The sequence below is a fragment of the Syzygium oleosum genome, unplaced genomic scaffold (assembly GCF_021117445.2).
Source record: "Syzygium oleosum isolate NSW1041296 unplaced genomic scaffold, Sole_v2.1 Sole_v2.21, whole genome shotgun sequence".
NCBI lineage: Eukaryota > Viridiplantae > Streptophyta > Magnoliopsida > Myrtales > Myrtaceae > Syzygium > Syzygium oleosum.
Window position 1 is genome coordinate 6383620 of NW_026607505.1, and position 22700 is coordinate 6406319.

At 40.1% G+C, this 22700-nt stretch overlaps 4 protein-coding genes across 4 annotated transcripts; 2 read left to right on the forward strand and 2 right to left on the reverse strand.

Annotated features, from left to right (window-relative positions):
- Nucleotides 1–580: 580 nt before the first annotated feature.
- On the reverse strand, nt 581–3179 carry LOC115671264 (phosphatidylglycerophosphate phosphatase PTPMT2-like). Its single transcript, XM_030592783.2, has 6 exons — nt 2883–3179; nt 2307–2429; nt 2118–2211; nt 1912–1994; nt 1711–1800; nt 581–1023 (listed from the first exon to the last, which is right to left on the reverse strand). Exons 1-6 carry the CDS (start codon nt 3084–3086, stop codon nt 757–759), a joined length of 861 nt encoding a protein of 286 aa, XP_030448643.2. The 5' UTR covers nt 3087–3179; the 3' UTR covers nt 581–756.
- Nucleotides 3180–5027: 1848 nt separating this feature from the next.
- On the forward strand, nt 5028–6637 carry LOC115671263 (leucine-rich repeat extensin-like protein 6). The gene has a single exon (XM_030592781.2). It carries the CDS (start codon nt 5172–5174, stop codon nt 6408–6410), a length of 1239 nt encoding a protein of 412 aa, XP_030448641.2. The 5' UTR covers nt 5028–5171; the 3' UTR covers nt 6411–6637.
- Nucleotides 6638–7413: 776 nt separating this feature from the next.
- LOC115671265 (acid phosphatase 1-like) lies at nt 7414–10009 on the reverse strand. The gene is made up of 3 exons (XM_030592784.2): nt 9549–10009; nt 7810–8019; nt 7414–7678 (listed from the first exon to the last, which is right to left on the reverse strand). The coding sequence occupies exons 1-3, from the start codon at nt 9935–9937 to the stop codon at nt 7501–7503; spliced, it is 777 nt and encodes a 258-aa protein (XP_030448644.2). The 5' UTR covers nt 9938–10009; the 3' UTR covers nt 7414–7500.
- Nucleotides 10010–17511: 7502 nt separating this feature from the next.
- LOC115671266 (profilin-4-like) lies at nt 17512–19682 on the forward strand. The gene is made up of 3 exons (XM_030592786.2): nt 17512–17724; nt 18379–18516; nt 19283–19682. The coding sequence occupies exons 1-3, from the start codon at nt 17602–17604 to the stop codon at nt 19415–19417; spliced, it is 396 nt and encodes a 131-aa protein (XP_030448646.1). The 5' UTR covers nt 17512–17601; the 3' UTR covers nt 19418–19682.
- Nucleotides 19683–22700: the final 3018 nt, after the last annotated feature.

Sequence of the window (22700 nt, forward strand, 5' to 3'; positions counted from 1 at the left end):
AGTAAACAAACATTAGGTGCGAACGCAATATACGCTGGAGAAGAATCCATGCGCATAGAAAATTATGGTACGAGTACAGAAAGATTATCGGATGAAAATGCGAGCAGACATCCGAAAAGTTTGACATGTCTTTGCTGCAATAAACATATGATAATGTCGTCCAACGAAGATGCAGATTGCAGAGAATGGAATTTATACCTTCTCTTTTCCTCAACGTTATCCGCTTGAGTTAGTGGCCCAAAAAAATAAACACACAAAAAGAAAGAATTGTCCCCGTGAATTGATGGAGCTGACAGCTGAAAAATGGGCTCGAAGCCCACAAAGCCAGAGCATGAACTGTAATGAGAGAACTTAACTCTGATCGAGCAAGCATGTAAGCAGAGAAATTAAAAATGTCACCCAATTTAGCCTTATTCCCAACTCGGAATCGCGAATCTTCGTTTCTTCTCGGAATGTTGGCTTATGGATGTTGAGTTTGGTGGTCAAATCATGTGAAGCAAGCGTCACACGCCTAAGCATCAACAACGCGGTAGACAAAAAGCTATCAAAGATCCAAACCAAAACATAGCCTGACTGTGGCTTGTGGAAACGGATACATTTCTTTATTCGGAAACAGAAATGCATCCCATTGGGCCGTCATCTGTGACTTCAATCAATGTGAAAGATATCGGATACAAGGGAACCAGACAAGATCGCTTAGTTTACAGTTTAACCCTGTACAAGCTACGCAGGACCATGCTGAGCACAGGTTGGCAATTAGCCAGCATGCGCCTCAGGCACCGGTGTCTGCCCAACGACTGGTCCACAAGTACCACAAACCCTCAAAGAAGCACAAAGGCAAGACAGCTTTGTAATCTCAGGGCTACCGATTCTCACCTTAGGAGCATCCGTGTTCTGCCTGCCAAAATGACCATCAGAAATCCCACAATTCCCTTCCATATCAGCATCTGTAGTGGTTACTGCATCTTCAAGGGAACAGCCGACTGCAGTGACTGGCCTTTGCTTGCTGTACTCTTGAACTGCCTGCTTAGTATGACGTTGCCAAGGGGACTCGGAGTCAAGCAGTGAAGTTTAAAAGCATGAACACCTCTTTACACCACCATTACACTTTTGTACTAGGGTTCAGAAATGTGGTCAACATAATGATATAACTATCGCTACAATGGTGGAAAGCAAAAGTTATGCATAAAAATCTTATTCAAGCAAGCAACTGATCTAGCCTTTGAGCCTGATGTGAGCAGCATCATGCAGGAAAGAGTCATGTAAAATAAGTAGAATAAATTACAGACATAAAGCTTGTGAAAATTACGAAGTCGATCATTTAACTTTGACACTATTCTAGATCAGGTCGACCTTCCGCCCGGTCACCTACTATGGAAGTGGTTTCAGATCAGGACTACCCATCAACTCATTTTAAGAAACAAAAACTTTTAGCGGCACTTTATGGGAGCCAACACGGCACTTATCAATGAATCATAGTGTAGCAGGGTACGGCACATCAGCATTCTTTTACTCATTTAAAGAATGCTTAACTAAGCGAGTGGATTGAAACCACTTAAGAGTATACTGACCAGAGTGAAAGTAACCCTAAATTGAAGAAACAAAAATGTAACTTGTCCAGTAATTCCTTCAATGTGATGCAACTTCATTACATAATCAAGATTGTAATGATAGGCATGAACAAGAAGAAGAATAAGCAGTTCTTCTCACCTTCCACTGAGAGGAAGTTAGCAGCACTCTGGGCCTTCTAGAACGCACAAATTCCAGGGCGGCACTAGGAGTCATGTGTCTATGCTTCACCTGCAATACATGAAGCAGCCAATGTCACCCTCAATTATAAGCCAATAGTGATAAGCACAGTTGATCTGTGTGCAACAAACCGACAGTATCCTTAATTTAGTCCTTGTATACCAAATAGCAGAGCACAACTGTTGTGCTCCTTCCTCTCCCAGCTTTGCAGTGAACATAAGTTTTTCGGCCACAAGATGCGTTTCCTGAATCACAGACAAGACAAGGTGTTGGGACAAAAAACGAGTTTTTTTTATCAAATTGACAGCAGAACCAGATCGCCGGCATCACGGCATTTACTGTGACCACGTTTGTGAAGGATTACTTACTATAAATAAAGGCCACCGCCCGGTCAATATCATCAAGAGAAGGAGCATAAAGATAGTCTCTTGTAGGTATCACCAAGTGATCAATTTTATAATCCTGACGAGCACAGAACAACGAAACTATTAAAGACCCTGAACATGACTTAATCAATGGGCCGGAAACCCCAGAAAGAAAGGAAAGAGATCACTGACACGATAAAGCGACGATGGAACCAAGGTTTCGTAAGGTTCATTGAGAGTGATGACACCATCAACACCAAGCCGCTTCAACCGCCGAACATCCTTGCGGAATGGAACTGCGCCTAACAAAAGAAACTGGTATATATTGACCCGAATAAATAGCATATCAGAAAATAACAGCTTTTCTTCACCATATCAACTCTGCCCAATCTATTCTGCTCCGGGCGGCGTCGAGAACAGAAAAGACAATGAAATTCCAAGTCTCCAATCAAAATACACTCGAAACTATCATTCGCAACACGGTTTCAACAATTTAAGCTCAAAAACTCCAACCTTGCAATTGAAATGAGCTTCTAGATCACCACCAGTACATACAACATGAGCCCCCCGACAGAAGGGTCCACAAAAGTCAACAAATTCAAGAGACCAGAGCCCAAACACATCATGAACCATGCCACCGTATCTCATCAATCAAACCCATCACCACCCGCAGCCATACAAATCAAGCAGACCAAACTTCAAACCGCAATTTCGAAATCGAAGAAGGAAACGACCAACGAAACGAGGGTCCGAGACAGATTCCGATACCTCGTCGACTTCATCCCACCATCGGAACTCGGGTTGGAGCTTGTTCCTCAGCACATTGTACAGGAGTGTGGGGTAGAACAAGATCCTCGCGCCCGCCCCCACAAAGGCGCGCTTCCCGTCGAACCTCGCGACCCGCCGCGCGTCGCGGCGGCCGTCGTCTTCGCCGCCGCCCCCGGCGCCGTTCGGTTCGCCGGTCTTCACCATGCCGCTCGATCCGGCGAGGCAGAGCAAACGAAACGGCTTTGCTTCGGAAGAAATTTCGGACAAGGCACGACAGTTGCGAATGTTCACTTCTATCACATTTTGTTTAAGTTGACAGGGAGGGAAGAAGATTACGTGTATATACGGCTTAATCCCTAAAAAATACTCAATTTTAAGTGCAGTTTCAATTTTAATCTTAACTTTTTTTTTGTCTAAAAAAAAAAAGCACAACTTTAGGTCTAGCCCAAATTTGTTCCGAATTTTTTTTTATTTTAAAGAACCTCACACTTTAGGTTCAATCCTAAATTTATCCGAACTTTTTTTTTGTCTTGAAAATAATCCCAAACTTTAACTCTTGTCTCAAATCTGCCCTTGTTAGCCCTTTGTCCAAAAATCGCCTTTAGTCGTCCCTAAATTGCCTGATTTTCATATCAAAGAACGATTTCTTTTCGGAGATAATTTTTTACGTCATCTTGCTGACGTGGATTTGTTGCCGACGTAGAAAGGCCAGGTCAAACTACTAATACAGATTTTTCGACGGAGAGTCAACAAAAACTTAGTTGAGACTAGATTGAAAATGGATTTTATTTTTTAGACAAACAAAGGTTCGAGACAGATTTTGGATTAGAGTTAAAGTTAGTGATTTTTTTAAAAAAAAAATTCCGAGACAAATTTTGGACTAAACCTAATATTTGAGATTTTTTTTAGACAAAAAATAATTTGGGGTAGTTTGAGACTGAACTTAAAGCTCGGGTTTTGAGACAAAAGAAATTCATGGCATAATTTGGACTAAACCTAAAGTTAAGAGTTTTTTTAGGAAATTAGGCATATATATAAAGATCATATAAATCCGTTATTAAGCTACGTAGGATTTTTTTATCGGAGAGAGGAACTCCAAAACAATTTTAAAAAAAATCTACATATTTCTATAGTAAGCAAGAGAGAGAAAACTGAATTCTTCTGGCCAACAGTTGAAAAGTCCCTCAAATTTATTTTTTTTCATTTTTTTATTATTTATTTTGAGGGGTAGGTTGTGTCATGTGTGCATAATTTTTTGTCCCCAGTGACCATGGAAACTAGCTGCCACCCATTACTATTCAAGGAAAGCACGCGTTTTGTTGCGCCACTTTCTGCTGGTTTGATCACATCAAGGCTCTTCTTTTGGCCCCCCTCTCCTTTGCCCTTTTGCTCTTTAAGGCTCTCTTTTTGAATCCCCCAATCATGAACTCTGTTACCCACAATTCACTCCCTCGCACTGATAGCGTGGGGAACACTTCCATATCACCGGACGTGCCTGCGGTCCGTCGCATCTCGCCCTTCGTCTCGGCGATGTAGGGCGCGATAGCGCAGTACATACTGTGATCGTCCGGCCGACGTAGAGTCAGGATGAGTTTTTCATTTTGAACTTACGGATGCTTATGCTGTCTGACAATCTTCGGTTCATGTGTAGTTCTGAAGCGAGCCGTGTGGGGTAGGAGTTCCATACACAAACGTAGTGCATGCTTGGCGATTCACGTGAGTGGGTAATAGTGATAGTTGCATCGAGTCATATTAACCCGTTTTGAGGACACTGGGTAGTATACTAAAGAATTAATGCCCGACAGAGGCCATTGATGTCGACCTCTTTGGCCGGTCACGCTTCAATGTAATTGTTTCCTCTCTGGTGAACCAATTTACTTCAGAACAAGGGCAATCTTGAATGATGCAACCCTTCCCGATAGTAAATTAGATAACCTCCTCCTGCTGCTGCTGCTCTCTCTCTCTCGCTCTCTCTCTCTCTCTGCATGAAATTTACTTATACAGCAACTTTGCTGTTCATGGTGTGGTTAAATTCTGGACTCAACTACCTGTCCATCATTAAATGTTCAAGACATCTAATAGAACTACACAATAATGGAATCCCAAAAATAAGAGAACAAAATCAAGAAATCCTCGTAGAGACAACAACAGGAGCAAATGCACGACAAGCTAAAACCCCACCACTCGTTTTCCCCTTTCCACTGAGCAAGACTTGTGTGGACAACCTTGCGAGCATACCAAGGCACAGAACACACCTCGCAGGCTGCAGCCACCCACGCCTAAGGAAAAATGGAGAACTGGCTTTTGGCTTTTCTACTCCTCCTGGCAATGCCGATTGAAGCAGCATATGTCGGCGGTGGAGTCGGCATCGGGATGGGCGGCGGTGATGCTGGAGTTGGCAGTGGGCGTGGAGGCAGAGCGGGCAGTGTCTGGATTGGTGGAGGGATCAACGCCCCAGCTCCATCAGGTTCAAGGCTGAGCAATGCCTACACAGCTCTTCAGGCATGGAAATCAGCCGTCACCGATGATCCAAACAAGATTATGGAGACTTGGGTTGGTTCTGATGTGTGCTCGTACAAGGGAGTGTTCTGCTCAGATCCCCAAGATGGAATGGGTCCTTTAGTTGCAGGCATAGATCTCAACAAGGCAAATGTTCAGGGAACTCTTGTCAAAGAGCTGTCTTTGCTCACTGACATGACCCTCCTCCACCTCAACAGCAACAGATTCTCAGGCTCGGTCCCCAACACTCTCAGAGATCTCTCCTCTCTCCAAGAGCTAGACCTCAGTAATAATCAGTTCTCAGGCACTTTTCCTGCAGTTGTTCTTGAAATGCCAAATCTCATTTACTTAGACCTCAGATTTAACAGCTTCTCCGGCCCAATACCAGAAGACCTTTTCAACAGGAAACTTGATGCCATATTTGTCAACAACAACAACTTTGAAGGTGAGCTTCCTCAGAACCTAGGCAATTCTCAAGCTTCAGTGATCAATTTGGCCAATAACAAGTTCAGCGGAAGCATCCCGGCTAGCTTTGGTCTGATGGCCTCCAAACTGAAGGAGATTCTTTTTCTGAATAACCAGTTATCAGGATGCATTCCTCAGGGAATCGGGTTGTTCACAGAGATGAAAGTCTTCGATGTGAGCTACAATTCATTGATAGGTCATTTGCCCGATACGCTTTCTTGCTTGAGCCAGGTCGAAGTCCTGAACTTGGGGCACAACAAGCTATCGGGGGAATTACCCGACCTGGTCTGTTCACTCAAAAGCCTCATGAACTTGACAGTGGCCTACAATTTCCTGTCTGAGTTGAGCCAGGAATGCACGAAGCTGTTCTTTAGGAGCGTGGGCTTCGATTTCTCGGTCAACTGTATTCCTAATAAGGACATGCAGAGGCCTCAACCAGAGTGTTCTTCCACACCAGGAGGAGGGCCGAGTTGTCTAAGAATACCTTCGGTGCAGCCACATGTTTGTGGCACGATGGCTGTTCTCTCTGGGACAGCTTCAGATCTGACCTCCATGTCACCATGAGCTGTGAGTTGGTTATGGCTGTCTGCAATTAATGAGTGTCATGATTCAGAGCATACTGTCTTAATTTTCTGATACAATAGTTTTCGTGGGAGCTGTACTGGATAAGATATGTCTTGAAATTAACGGGGTTTTGTGAGCCTATAGGTTATATATGTGTAAGTACACCACGTTAAATATTTATTGACTGGGAAAGGCAGTTAAATAATCACAACTTGCATTTGTCAAAAGAGTGCCTTGTACTGTCTTGTGGCGCATCTGCCATTTTTCTTAAATACTACCACCACATTTAGATTGTTACACTTACAGATCCATAGTAGAAACACTAACGCCCAAAATTCAGCTCCGTAGTCGCATACTGCCAAAAGGAGGAACAAGAAGAAACCGCACAACCAGGAAGGCACAAAAAATAGAGACCGAAAAACAATACATAACGCAGCTTCCCAGTGAAATTTTCATGTTGCGTCTTGCAGATACTCGCACAACATAGGAATAAAACAGTTATGGAAGCAGAAGAGAGAGGGAGGGCTTGGAAATTTGAGTTCATTAGCATGAAGATGATTATCTTCAGAGCTGCCTGATATTCAGGAGTATATGTGAAATTCTGAAGGTTTTGAATTCCTTGGTCAGAGACGACACAAGTTTCACAAATTCTGCAAAAAGAAATGCACCATAGAATTTTTTTTTTTATTAATTTGGAAGTTCACACCAAGCCTACGAATACAGGGAACATAGTTGAAAAAAACAGACGTTATTTATGTACATGCTCTTCATCAATACTAAGAAATATAGGATATAAACCTACTATGAGATGGTCGGTGTACTGCATCATCACATTTGAAGTTTGCGGGTACTTCACCCTCAAAACACCAATGGTGTGTAGAAATAGGTTTTACACAGAGCGTGTGCACAAGAAACTACACAATAAAGGGTAAATCCATTGTTCATCTTATTGAAAATAAGAAAAACATTAAGTCAATGCCTGGCAATGGCAACAACGAATGACTTGGGCAGAAAAGAATCATGTTCATTCAATACGAATCAATGTGTCACGTCCATGTTCTCGTGCTTCAGAGTTTTGACATCATTGTTGTCAAGAAATGTAGTACATAGGGTTCGGGAGCTTGAAGGACCGTTTTGCAATAGCAAAACCTAGCAAATCACTCCACTGGTCTCCGGAGCTCCCATGAATTGTATAACCCTGGCTTTCCAATTCAGACCTCCTCTCTGATTTATAGACAATTGCAGGTTTGCCTTGATCGTCAGCATTCCTGATTTCATTATAAAGAATGGAAAAAGTTCAAATCAAATGTACGAAAATACAAAGCAGCATACAATATTTCTTTCATAACCAAGAAAGGGCTGAAAGCTAGAGAACAGGATCTTTATTTCACAACTTTACCTCAAGAGAAGCCTTTCCCAGTCACTGTACCCAGCATATAGAAGATTCTTTTCCGTAACGTTTCTTTGATGTTCACTGCGCCCAGTCAGCAGAAAGATCGTGAAACCCAGCTGTTGAAGCTCCTTGTACAAACTTAAGCTTGCAGGTAAAGCAGGGGCGTCGGCCAAAGCCACCCAATCATCGAAAGTTTTATCATCAAAGACCTCTGATCTACGTTTGAAATAAAACAGTCAACAACTATGAGCCAGATTTGGGACAATTACCCTATTACAAGGGAAGAAAAAGAACTCCCAAGTCCTAACTAGATCAGGTAACATCCAAATCAGTCCTCACCCCTTGGCAAACATCTGTAACCAACTAGGAACTCGAAGCATGAACCGAACATTGGAGAAGTTACTCGAGTAGTATATCATCCAAGAATAAACTAAGCATAAAAGTGGATTTGTTCATCACATCTAGACTGACTTTATTGTTATTATCTTTTCTGGTAAGTAAGTGAACCTCTTAATACTCCACCAAAGAAAACATGGGTTGACTACTTCCATCAAAAGCCACCAAAGAAAAACATCGGGCCCTCAAAAAATTAGTAAACTGTCACAACCACCAGGATTTTACTTCAACCCAATAAAACAACAGATGAGAGCAACAAATAAGACAATGAATCAAAATGACTCACTTTATTCATTCTCATCTCATGTAGCTGGTCAAAGCTTCCTCCTAAATGAGAAAGAAATGCTTTTAAGAATAAATATTGAACTCATTAAGTGGATGAAAGAGGAGAATGCGTCACACAACTTCTCCATAATCCAATTTATGGTTGGACTCTTTTTCAGATAGAGCTCATGCCACCAGCAGCCACATGACGACATTTTGAACGGTTCAAAACAGCAACGTTAACACCATAATCAGGTAATGCACAAACTCGGCAAATTAAACCAATTGGTAAGGGATGGTGGCATTTTTGTCTATCCAATCACGAAAAGCAAAGAACAAAATTACTTATTTGCAACTTCGAGTAAGTGCTTGCTGAGCTCTTCGGCGGCTGAACTTTGTTACTAATCTCATTCAGCTTGTACTTGTTAGTAAGTGCTTCTAAATTTTCAGGTGATCTTCGCTTAGGGAAGTTCTCCAATAGTAACATCCTCTAGAGCTCAACTCTGTCTCCAAGCCTAGTGTATCAGGATTAAGGATCATTCCAGTACATCAAACAAAAACCGGGAACGGGTTACCCGAAATGTCGTGCATTCGAAAAAGCTCGAGATATAAGCATAGACTTATTCGGGTCGTGCTAATCGGAGCTAAAGACAGGTAATTTTGCTTCTGTCAAGCAACATCAGACCAAGCTTGATCATGAAATACAAAAGGGTAACAGCAATTGTTAAACTGCTCATTCAATTCGATCTTAAGATGAATTTTGGACCCTCAAGCTTGTAATTTCGTAACACCTTCAGGATGCCATAGACACGACAGAGTAGACTAATAACCATATTTCGGCCTTTCACCAACTAAAGTGAGCCTCCACCGTCAAACGAATCTAACTCCAGGAACACGTTTCCACGTCTCGAGATCCTACTGGTTCGATCCCTAGGCAGAGCAACCAATAAGCAATCACCAACCGGGGACGGGGAAAAGGCTAAACGCATCCGGACCACACATCACCGGACCGAACGCGAGTCAAAGAAGAAATCAGCGAATCCAGCGGCGGGCGACGAGATCATCGCCACCACGGCCGAACTTACCCGAAGCCATGGGCCTCGTAGTACGGCAGGTTCGAGAGCAGGGTCTCGTCGACGTCGAACACCCAAGCGTCGCTCCCGTCCCCGGCGATCTCCACGGACTTGGCGAACTCCGACGAGTACTTCGCGACGACCGCCGAGTCCGACGCGTAGCGCTCGCCGGTCATGTAGGCCGGGACGAACTGCTCGCATCGCGACGGGATTTGCGTCCAGCTCCCGGCGTTGTTCGTCTCGACGGCGAGCCGCCAGCTCTCGCAGTAGAGGCCGTCGTCCCTGAGGAACTTCCGGCCGCCGGAGTAGAGGCGGATGAGCGGTTGCGACGGGGAAGCGGACGCGAGGTCGAGGAGGAGGAGGAGGAGGGAGAGGGAGGAGAGTAATCGGCGAGGCGCCATCGACGGAGCCGGAAGGTCCGTGAGTTAGAGAGAGAGAGAGAGAGAGAGAGAGAGAGAGAGAGAACTGTAGATGAGATGATCCACAGGTGAGGAGAGAGACAGAGGGAAGGACACCGTGGAGAAAATAATGTACAGGTGAGGGGGGAGAGAGAGAGAGAGAGAAAGCACGCGCACGTGCTTCTTGTCCGGAAGGAAATTGATTTTTGGGAAAAAATGACAAAAAAATCTCAAATTATGTAACATAAAAAATATCGAATTATATCAACTGTGACACATTTATTTTTAATTTTTCTCAAACTCGAAAATACATTTACCTTTCGTCAAGGTTCTGTTGGATGATTTTTCAGTGAAAATAATATCATTTTTATTTCACTTAAGTCACGTGGGCATTATGTTAATAACTTTCTAGCGTCCATATAGCTAGATTTTTAACAGTTCTCGCTGGCAGAATTTTGACGGAGGGTAATATCCCACACAATTACAAGTTTGGGATTTTTCATGTCAAAGAAAAATTTGGGGGAAAATGTGTTACGATGGGCATAGTTTAGGGTTTTTTGTGAATTTTGCCCTTAATTTTTTCTCTCTTTTTTAGTAGAAAAAAGATTTGGTAGCAAGATTGTTAGTTATGTCGTATAAACATATTTATCTTAAATTTGTGGGAAAAAGCCACAAAAAATCTCAAACTGTGCCCAGTATAACACATTTACCTTAAACAATTATTGTGACATAAAAAATCACAAACTATATCCACTGTGACATATTTACCCTAAACCTTTTGGTCAAGAATTTTAGTCAAAACAACGTCATTTGTACATCATGTCAACTAGGGGTGAGCATGGTTCGGGTGGGCGATTCTCACCTTAGAACCGGGAATTGCCCCCTAAGGACTGGTTCTAAAAAATTGGAATCGGAACCACCCAGGTGGATCCATAAAACCGGTTCCCAATCCTTACAAAATTGCATTCATCAATAAATGCCATAGCGAACCTAGTTTCTATGTGGATACTTCTTTGCAAGGGAAAATGTAAGAATAATAAAGAAATCTGCATGAGGATCTTGCTTATTAAATACGAAATGATGTTATGATTTTAGGATGAATGCTCCCATTTGGACATTTGGTTCCATCTTTTGCTTATCATTTGACAGAAAAAGCCTAATAGGCTTTAAAGAACCATTTGTTTCAGTTTAAATTAGGCGTTAGGCTTTCTAGCATAATCAAATTTGTGAATCCAAGAATCTCTGGTTTGAAGCGATCTCCCACTCTTTTCTTAGGTTCCCGACTGACCTAGATAACAGTTTAGTGTTGACTCTTAAAAAACAATTCGTTAACTATTAATCTAAAAGCTAAATTGCGATTGATAGGGGTTGTGAGAGTTTGTGCGCAATGCAAGTGCAATCTTGCAAAAGGCTTATTCGAGTTTCCTTCTTTGGGTCTGCCTAGCAATTCGTCAAACCCAAGATTCATTTCAAGAGGGTCGCGACAATGATAATCCTAGTGAGGGCTTTTTATTCTCCTAGAAGAAAGCCTAGAGGGGGAGAAGGAAGGATGGCACGGGGGATGGTTTCGAAAGCAGGCTATTAACTCCAATGGGCTCTATTATGCCTTCATGAGTATTCTAAGTCGGGACATTGGTGGTTTTAATAGATCCCGTAAATACAAAGCATCAAGGAAAATAGAGATAAATGTATTAGAAGTCTTAAAACTTGTCATGAAAGTGCAATTAAGTCCTAAAATTTTCAAAAAAAGCATTCAAATCTTAAAACTTGTACGAAAGTGCATTGAAAGTCCTACAATTTTCATGACAAGTTTTAGGATTTGATTGCACTTTTTAAAAGTTTTAGGACTTGAATGCATTTTTTGAAAAATTTAGGACTTAATTGCACTTTCATAACAAATTTTAAGACTTCCAATGCACTTATTAAAAAAAATGGTAGTTCAGCATGATGTTCAATCGATGTGTTTGCTGGTGACAAGAGTAAGAGAATGCAATGTTGCAAGCATTGTTCCTTCATTTTTCAAGAATTTATCCTAGTATCACAACTATGTTTTTACATTTGACGAGAAAATTACCAATAAAATCCTAAATTTATTGCATTTGAGCCAATTCAATCCTAAATATTTTGATGATTTACCAATTTCGTCATGAATCTTTCAATTGTGCCACGATTTGCCAATTTAGTCATTCCGGCCAATTTTGGTTGAAATCATTGATGAGGTGGTTTAGTCAGCATCAACTGTCCTATATGGTAAGGGCAGCATTGACGTGGACAATTTTTTTAATTTATAATTTTTATTCTTTTCTTTTCTTCTTTTTTTCAATTCTAGGCCAATGAGGGTCGTAGCCCTTACCTGGATCTGGCCAAGGGTCATGGGCCTAGACTTGGACAACAAAAGAAAAGAAAATAAGGAAAGAAAAGAAAAGAATAAAAAATTTAGAAAAATTACAAAATCGCTCTTTTTAAAACCCCCCCCACCAAACAAACAACAAAAAAACAACCCAAACAAAAACCAATTATTTTTTTTATTTTTTAGGAATTTAAATTGACAAATCATCAAAAGCTTGAGGACTAAATTTGTCAAATCGAAAGGATTATGATTGAATTGACACAGGTGCAATAGATTTATGACTTTTTCGGTAAATTTCCCTACATTTGCCATTTTAGTTGCGCAATAAAAGGTTTTCTTATGCGCCCAAAAAAATCGTTTAAATGTGAATTAAGGGTTTATTCTTGTCGCTAAAACTAATGCCAGATTTATCGAAATTGATTTATCAAATTGGTATATCAAGAAATGCAACGAACCAATGGAAACTGTCGAGCTCGACTCAATCACTCAAAGGAGCACTTATAATTTTCTATGTCACTTCGCGACCTAAAATTAGGACTAAACTAAACCTAACTCGGCCCTCCCAAGCCCTACCAATTCGCAACTTAGGGTTTAAGTTTTTGACATGCAAATGTTTTTATGCTTTGAGTCGCCACTAATCTATTTGTGGTAGGTCGATTAGAAACCTAAATAAAACATAGGAGATATGTTTTATTCCTACGAAGAGATTCTAAACTCGGGACTTGATTACGCTAGATCTAGTCTAACGCCATTTCGAGTACCTTTTCATTTCAAAAATATTTATGCATGCGATCTGGATCCATTTTAACTTAGTCACTAGCATGTGAGGTGATCATGCGGGTGCGCAAACCACCAAAGTAACACCCAATAATCAAAACATTAAATAAATTGCAATATTGGGAGAATTACTTACCTCGAAGCAACGTCAAGCATCGCATTGTTAGCTAGAAAATCACATCATCAATCCTAATATGATTTCTAATTAACAAGCGAGTTCACTCAATATTTTTTGGATTTTCACTTATTTAAATGAAAGCTAACCTATATGTAATGACGTGCAAAAATTAACACGCGATTAATGCAGCCTAACATGCAAACTATATGTCATGCGACGACGTGACCTAATTAATGACAGACAAATGATTTATTTTTGGTATTTTTTCAATGAAATTCGGAATTTAAAAAATGCCTAAATTAACATGCAATCTATTCTAAAAAAAAAGATAATTTAATCTATCCTAAAGTGGCTTCTTTTTGGTATTTTATGAAAATTTGAAATCAAGAATTACCCTAAAATGAACCATCGAGATTAGGATAATAGCTAAATTAAACTAGGAAATAAATTACTCTAATTCCTAATTTAAATTAAAAAGTCATCCTATCGACTTATTCAAAGAAAGTTATTCTAAACCTATCCTAAACATGCATCATTATCTTCTAATAAGATCAATTCAAATCCTAACTAATCTTTTTTTTGGAATTTTCTTTTTAAATGAAATAAATTAAACAGACGGATAACCACCACGATCAAAACCAATCCACGCGATCCGCAAGATTTGTTTTATTATCTTTGAATTAGGGAAACGATATAAACCGGCGATCATATCCATGTGGTTATGGATATTGATGGAAAGGCTATTCGTTTGAATTTGGGAACAAAATAAAATCTACTATCGTATCCATATAGTAATGGACGGGATAAAGATTTTCCGTGCAGTATCGTATCTCATGGTTGAGATCGGATAGTCGTCCCGACACGTTGTTAAGTTAGGAATTTCCCAACTTAGTGTATTTTTTAGAATCTTGCGAATATGCCATGCATCATTCAAATATATCTACTAATCAACCAAAGACAACAAAATCATTCGAATTAGGAATTTAAATATTTGAAACGATATCGGATAAAGTTTCTTAGGACCACCGTGGGACGGTGACAGGGGTGGCCGGCAATGCCTGGAAGATCGAGAGGACAAGCTTCGTCGAGAGGAGAAATCACTTAACGAGCGTCAATGAAAGTTTGCCGATGAAAGTACTCGTGATACTCCCCAACACCGTATCTCTCTCAAGCTTTTCTTCTTCTCTGTAATGTCGCGGATCTCTCTTTGTGGCCATGTATTCAATGTGTGGCGGCTCAGCAGGAATCACGAGTCAGGAAGCAACAGTGATGTTGATAGGGACAGAGCAGCGCGGCAACGTCATCAAGGAGGTCAAGACAGAGCAGCTTCGCGTCGGTGTGTCTCAGAGCAGCAGCAGCAGGGGCTGGGGCTGGCGTCGGTGCGGAGCGGCAGTGAGCAGCGGGGGCAGCTCACCTAGGGCAGTGCAGAGCGGCGACAGACGGCACGAGCAGCGACGGAAGGGCGGCGCGACGGCGGTTCACACGCACGCGACTGACTCTTTTTCTCTCTCTTGCTCGTTTCTCTCGCTCTCGCTATTCCTCACGTGTGTCTCTCATGCTCTTAAGAATTGTGTTCTGGAAATTCGAGAGCTCCCTCAATTATGACAACATATTTATATCGCAAGGTTAATTAATTAACCGAGCTTCCTAGTCCTAATGGGCTTAGACTTAGCTTTATCATTTAATTTAATTTTAATTCCAGATGGGCTAAATTAATTTGGGCTGACTTAAGCTCAAATTAAAACAACCAAAGCCTTTTAGACTTGTGAATTTTGGCCCCCAATTCCTTGAGCGAGCCGAGTGCTCAAGCTCGGTTTAGCGATGAATTTTCAACTTTCGCCACCGCCGGTCCGATGCGAAATGCAACTAACCTATATGAACTTAAACTATATGCTATGCAATTTTAATATTTTTGTTTAGGGGTTAAACTTTAATCCCCAATTTTCTATGAAAATTATTATTAAATGGTCGGTCGAAATTTAGGTGTCAACAATCACTTTATATAGGAAAGCCTATACTTTGCTCCATAACACTAAGGGTGCGTTTAGTAACTATTCTGTTCCCGGAAATAATTTCTACTCCGAAATGATTTTTTTTTATTCTGTTCCCTAAAACAATTTTTAAGCATTTGAAGGCGTTTGCTAATGGCCCAAAATTTCCATTCTTAGAATAGTAAAAGAATAGAAATGTGTTTGATAACTGCACAAAATTTATTTTTATTAGTAATATTTTTAAATATTTAAATATTTCTTTCTTTCTTTTTTCTTTTTTTTTTCTTTTTCTCCTCTTGGCCATGGGGAACGAACAAATTAGGCTAGCGAAGGGTGTCGCCAGGCGGTCTATTTTTTTGCCGCTGGCCACAGCTAGGGAAGAAGAAAAAAAAAAAAAATCTCTTATATTTCTAATTCTTGTTTTCATAATTAAGGATCAACTTTCTTTTGATTCTTAATTTTGTTTCAAAACTGATTTTGGGAATAAATTTATGCCGGGAACAAAAAAATTACTAAACGAATTTCTATTTTTTTTTTGTTTCCGAAAATAAAAAAATAGAATCAATCACTATTTGGCAAGTTACCAAACCCATCCTAACATACCAATTGCTCAATGAGGTGGACTAGTGGGCTCATAATGTAGGGAATATACCGTCGTATTATTCATTAGAGAGTGACGTGCGAGCATCCACTTTTTCTTCTATTATCTTTCTAACGTAACAATTAATGTTGTTTTTATATTTATGGTTTTGTCTTGCGTTTCCTTGTCTACCAAGGACGTAAATTTTTTACCAAGGGCATAAATTCTCATGCCGGTAACTTACCCCATTAATATGACACGAAACTTTAGTGAATGTGAGAATTTAAAATTTTAATCATTGGATGCGACAAACTTAACTTAGCCTCTATTTATTTAGTGAAAAATGAATGATTTGCAAAATATTTTTCTAAAAACAATAATTCGAATCGGTCGAAAGAATTAGCCAACAAGAAATGTTTTCATTATCGACAACAATCTATGTCTTGATATTTCATGGGCGATGAAAAATATTTTTCGTTTATTCATTTTTCTATGCGATACAAGCAATTATTTTTAAAAAAATATTTATCAAATTATTTATTTTTTCGCGAAACAAACGTACTGTTAATTTTGTCTCTACATATTTATAGAAGAATACTTTTATTCAAAACAAATGGATTTTCCAATCCAAAACGTTCAAATTCAACACATCATCTTGGTCGCCCCCACCACGTGATATTATCATTCCTGCTAATATTTCTGCCGACGAAACTTGCCACTTCACATCACCAAATCCTTGTTTGATAAGATTTAGATGCATTGACTTGACTTGCCCTGTTGACAACACTCGAAAAGCCAATATTTCCATTGTAAAGTTCCAATTTTTATTTTATTTTTTGGTTCTACCTCGAATTTTGATTTTTGGTCCTCATTTTATATTAATCTAATTGCATAAAAATCTAATGTATGCGCCGACAGGTCGACAAACGAACACCGAATAAGCTTAAACGAGAGAGAATGGGAGATCAAGAAACCGCTTATTGTGAGTTTTGACGGTTGCACATCCATAAGCACGAGACCGGGGTGTCAAAACTCGCTCACGAGATTAGTCTGTTCATCTAACTTGTATATTGATGGGTTTTGGGAACTAAAGGCGCCTAACAAATTACTGGCGGCCGGCTCTCCAAGCTCGTTCTTCTCAAAATGGGCAACAATGGACTGACGAAAAAAATCGCTCGGCGATGAGCAAGTTTACCCAACTCCAGGCCATCACAAGTTGGGTGGATTCCAGATAGCGCTTGCTTCCTCTACGTTATCGGAGGCACTAAAAATGTCCGACAGGGTGATATAAAATAGGGAAAATACTATAAAAAAATCTCAAACTATGTTACTTATGACAAATTTACTCTGAACTATACAAAGTGGTATAGTTTAGGATTTTTCGTGTCACAAAAAAAAGTTCGGGGTAAATTTGTCACAAGTGGCATAGTTTGGGGTTTTTCGTGTAAAAAAAAAATTCAGGATAAATTTGTCACAAGCGGCATAGTTTGGGATTTTTTGAGGTATTTTTTCTATAAAATAATATTTTATGGATTTCGTTAACGAATGTTCCGACGTGTCATTTTCTTTTTTTCTGAAAACTCTATTTTTCTGGTGTTATATATAGATATCGAATTAATTTCTTTATTAGAATTGATAAGGGTGTTTAATACATTTTATTTTTTTCCATAAAAATTTGGGGGGGTGTTAATTTTAATTCCAACCTACCATTAAAAAATAACCGACCAAAAGAACAGCGGCTGCTTTCTCCCCTCAGCTATAAGCTACAGCAGCAGGAGGAGCATTTCAAGGTCAAGCGCGGACGACGCGAATCGAGCGAGCGAGGAGAAGAAGGAGAAGGAGGAGGAGAAGATGTCGTGGCAGACGTACGTCGACGAGCACCTGATGTGCGAGATCGAGGGCAACCACCTCTCCGCCGCCGCCATCATCGGCCACGACGGCAGCGTCTGGGCCCAGAGCGCCACCTTCCCCCAGGTCTTGAGCCCCTTCCCCCCCCCCCCTCCCCCCTCCTCCATCGCCGCCGCCGCCGGGGGTTCTTGATTTTCTCTCCCCGATTCGGCCGTTTCTTAGGGCTCGAGAACGTTCTGATCGGGTCGGATTCTTGCCGAGATCTGATTTGTCTGGACGTGTGTTACTGGTAATTTTGTGTGCGCGTGTGTTCCGTTCGCGTGAATCGATTTGTGGGGTTTCGATTCGATCTGGGCGGATGTTTCCGAGCTGGAGATGGGTGTTTCGGATCTCGTTTAGGGTTTCCGATGGATGATTGGGGGCGGCTGTCTGTGGGCGATGGTTCTTGTGGGGGTTTGATACGGCATGTGCTTTTGGGGATCGTGTTTTAGGCAGGGTGGCTTTAGATTTCACGAGAGAAAAGGAAGAAGAAACCGGGGTTGCTTAGATTCCGTTCTGTCCGTCCCTTTTTTAGTGGTTTGATGATTTGGGACGAGTGTTTCTCACGCTTCTTGTTGCAAAATTTTTGCACAGCTCTGATGGGCAGCTGCACCCGTATAGGGGCTTTCGATTCCCTTTTCAAAGTGACTTTTTTTGCCCATGAGAAGTGGCTGATGTTGAATTTCTCTCCGTGTTCCTCTTTCTTTTGTGCAATGCTGATTCCGTTGCTCGATTCTTTAGTTCAAGCCTGAGGAAATTGCTGCAATCATGAAAGATTTCGACGAACCCGGATCACTTGCTCCGACGGGGCTCTTCCTGGGGAGCGTGAAATATATGGTGATCCAAGGTGAGCCTGGAGCTGCTATTCGAGGGAAAAAGGTGCGGCTTCCCATCCATCCTTTATTTACCATTGCTGACTGCTTAAGCCAAAGCTTTTTGCATTCGCATGCACCGATTTTTGCTACATTTTTATGTTCAAGGGGGGACCTTTTCTCTCCTAATTGAGGTATTGAGACAAATTGATTTCGAAATTAGGATGGACTGGGCATGTTGTTCCTCCTCATCTGTTGATCTGATCTAGCAACTTTTAGAGTTCCGTATTCTTGAAAATTGTGACCGTGATGCAATGTCAATGGGAAAGAGTTGTTTCTTTTCCAAGAAAATGTTTTACGGCCGTCGAGTCTCATACTTTTGATCCAGTGCAAACATGGTTGACAAAAACTTTATATTATGATTTCTTCTCCTCCATTTTTCGATGTACCTTGAAAAACCTTATCGACTTATATAGTGCTCTTTACTTTTTGGAAGATCATCGGGAGGCTTTTACCATGTCCAAACTATTTGGGGCCCCTAAACATTAGAAGTTCCTTTTAAGAGGGTGTAAGGATTTGCAGCATTATCAAAGACTTAGGGATTAGGGTCAAGGAAATATCGCATGCTCTAGAGAATAAATGGATCAGGTTATCGAAGGATACTTCTGTTACTTTGACTAGTCGTAGTTGTTATATATATGGCATGGTGCTCTTGAAAGCAAACTTTTGAGCATTTGATGCATTTGGAAACCTCTGGCATTGCTATTCGACGATATGTGTTCTTATTCTCCATTGTCAAGTATTCTTTATAACCATTGTGGCTTTACTTTCAGGGCCCCGGTGGTGTCACTGTCAAGAAGACCAGTCAGGCCTTGATAATTGGCATATACGATGAGCCCATGAATGCAGGCCAGTGCAACATCATTGTAGAAAGGCTTGGCGATTATCTAATTGAGCAGGGTCTCTAGACAATTCGGTATGTTCTGTTATTTGTTGGAATCCCTGTTGCTTATTGCAACCTTGCGTCTAGCAATTGCCCTACTTGGATTGTGAATTGCAATGATAACAATACTCGTGTAATTTGAAAGTTCTATGCGCACTCTAGAAGTTTGCTGCTTGAGAGTTGATTTCTATGGTGTCTTATGATTGTCTCTGTATTAATCTGAATTGATTGGATGTAATTGCGAAAGTTTACTCTGTTGATGTATCTAATAGAACTGGTCATTTCATGTACTCTCTTCCATGGGTTTGTGTCGGTTGATGGTGTAAGGACCAGGCAGCGACGTCTCTGCCTAAACTTACTCTTTCTAGGTTAAAATTTGATGGGGATCAACTTTTAATGAAGGAGGCCATACAACTTCCATCGGATTGTAATAGATTCCCCGTTTTAAGACATGCATATGTTAATCGCACTTGTTTTCTCATTCACAAGGTAGAAAAAGTATGAAATCGAATTGTTCTGAGAATCTACTTGCTTGTCCAGGGTGTGGCTAATTATCCCATGGGTCATTTACTACTTTCAATAGGTAAGAAAACAAACACTTCCCGTTTCATCTAGGGTGACAACCCATGTCGTGTCTCGAACTTTTAATTAGTATGATAAAAGGATTGGGTTTTGTAAAAATCCTGAGCGACAACCGGCCACTCTCATGTTAAACATGTTCGTGTCGTGTTACACTGGATTTCTCTCAGTTGGTCCTTCAGAAATTGTCTTATGTCAGAAATTATAATCAGCGTATTTCCTGCCAAAACCTCATCATCTATGGGATTTTGCATTACGATTACTGACTTACTAGTGGCTTTTGGGTTAGCATACATTTTTCAGTACGGTATCATCGGACCACCTAGATTAAGTCACTTAAACGATCTATTTTCTCATAGTGGTTGTGATATTTCTATCTGTTATGCCCTGTAAAAACATTTCCCCTTGTGATAAATCTACCATTCATGGCCAATAATTCTATTCCCTATAGCTCTTAGTCTTAGTTAAGGAACTTGTGATGCTATACTGGCCATGAAGTTTGAAGCGTTTTGCATAGGCTCGATCTGCATCCACAAGAGACTCTTTGAAGTTGGTTGATCGATTAGAATTACCTGTAAATGGTGTCTGGATGTACAATTACAGTGTATGCATAGATGTAGCGTACCCAAGATTCTCACACACAGATCAGAGGGTGAGTTAACTACGTCCATATGGTCACTAAGGTGCATTTATTTCGCGGAAAAATGAACGATTTTGGAAAATAATTTCTTAAAAATGATCATTTGTCCAAAAAATATTTTTATTGTTAATGAAAATGTTTTGACATAAATTGTTGATTGATAATGATAATATTTTTCATTGATTAATTATTTCAAATGATGCAATTGTAAATGATCATTTTTAGGAAAATATATTTCAAATCATTTATTTTTCGCAAAACAAACGAAATAATATTCGTTGCAAAGCACTGATTCAAAAATCGGACCAGACTAGCGGGTTCGACTAGCCTACCTGAATACGGTTTGGTTTAATTGCAACCATTTAGGAATCCGGTTTGATCTCTAGTATAGTTTTGAATACACTAGTACACAATTATGACGATCCAGACTCAGTTTTCGTTTTTTCATTCTTTTCCGTTTATCTCTCTCTCTCTATTTTCTCTATCCACTTCACTGTTTAGTCATATGGAAAAGAACACATCCTTTTTAATGCACTTAAAATTCTTGACGAAACACGATTCGACATGAAAACATGAGAAGAGGCTTTATCCTAACAAATTATCAGCAAACTTAAAACTTTTGTTGGTCGTCTTCCCACTAAAAGTTAACTTTTTGTAAGGAGTGGGAGGGAGTGATTTATGCAACCCAAAACTTAAAATTCGAGGGACATGACTATGAAATCCTATGGATCGTGTTCGTGTCGGAGGCCCGACTAAATCAATCAAGGGTTCGGTTTCGAGTTCAAATCACGTGATTTGAAATTGACCTATGTGACCTTCTCAATTAGTAATATCGCTAGAAGCTCACCAGTTACATTAATCGCAAGCATAGGCTCTTCACATTCTGCAATTTTCTCGAGCAAGTGTGCTCTTGATAGTTCGTGTGGAGGCTTTGGACTTGGTGAATTTTGTGGAAGTGTAGTTAGGCCTGTCAAACAGGCAGGTCGGATCGAAAATAGTTTGACCCAAATAAACTCATTTAATCCGTTTTGATCCATTTCCATGTAATGAAAATTTAATGACTCATACCCGACCCAACACATAACCAACCCATACTCAACCCGACTCATATTGCTAAACCACTTTAATATATAAAAATTGAGATAAGAGTGTAGAGTGAGTGAGCGCAAAATTAAGTAAGGGCGAGACATGAATTGAGTTTAAATAAGTTGTAAACCCATTTATAACATATTTACGACCCATTTACGACCTATTTAACACCCATATATGTTTATACCCACTTATGACCTATTTCTTGAATATAATTAATCCATTTATGACCCATTTATTAATATATGGGTTAAGAAATGGGTTCATGACTTATTCTTATTTTGACAGATCTAAGTGTTAGTCTTAATACATGCTCGAAGAATTGCTCTGTAAAGCATGGCAAGAATTTTAGTTAGATAAGACTCTCGAATTGTATCAAAAAAATTAAATCTTGGGCAGTTGGGGATGAATAAAAAAAAAAACTTTTCCGAGACCAGAGAACTTTAAGATGGAGATGAATGGTATTTGAAAACTAACATATAATTTCATAATGTGTGTTAGGAAAGCATACACATCTCCCATTAGCCTCTGATGAGGCCCTACCCATCAAAATGCAATTTCCGAATTAGAATATCAATAAGAAAAATCATGTAAACAATTGATTCCTTTGGGGAGGAGTTATCTACCTCCTTGTTTTACTCGACGAATCGTGAGTGATGGTCGTAAAATCATCGGAATTTTTAAATGTGAAGTAAATTTGAATTGAATTAACATGTAGCTGACAAAAAATTGTTCGAAATGTCTTAAATCTATTTAGTTCTAAACTTTTTAATTATGTCAATTTAGTTCTAAACTTTTTGACAATTTGTCAATTTCATTCTTCCGGCCATAAGTGCTAAGGCATGGCCAACGCTGATATGGACAATTAATTTTTTTTCTTTCTCTTTTTTCTTTTTTTTTTCTTTTCCCCTTTTTTTCCTTCGTTGGCCTCAAGCGAGGGTAGTCGGGCGAGGATCCCCTTCGCCGGCCTTAGGCGTGGGCTGCCCAGGCGAGGGCAACC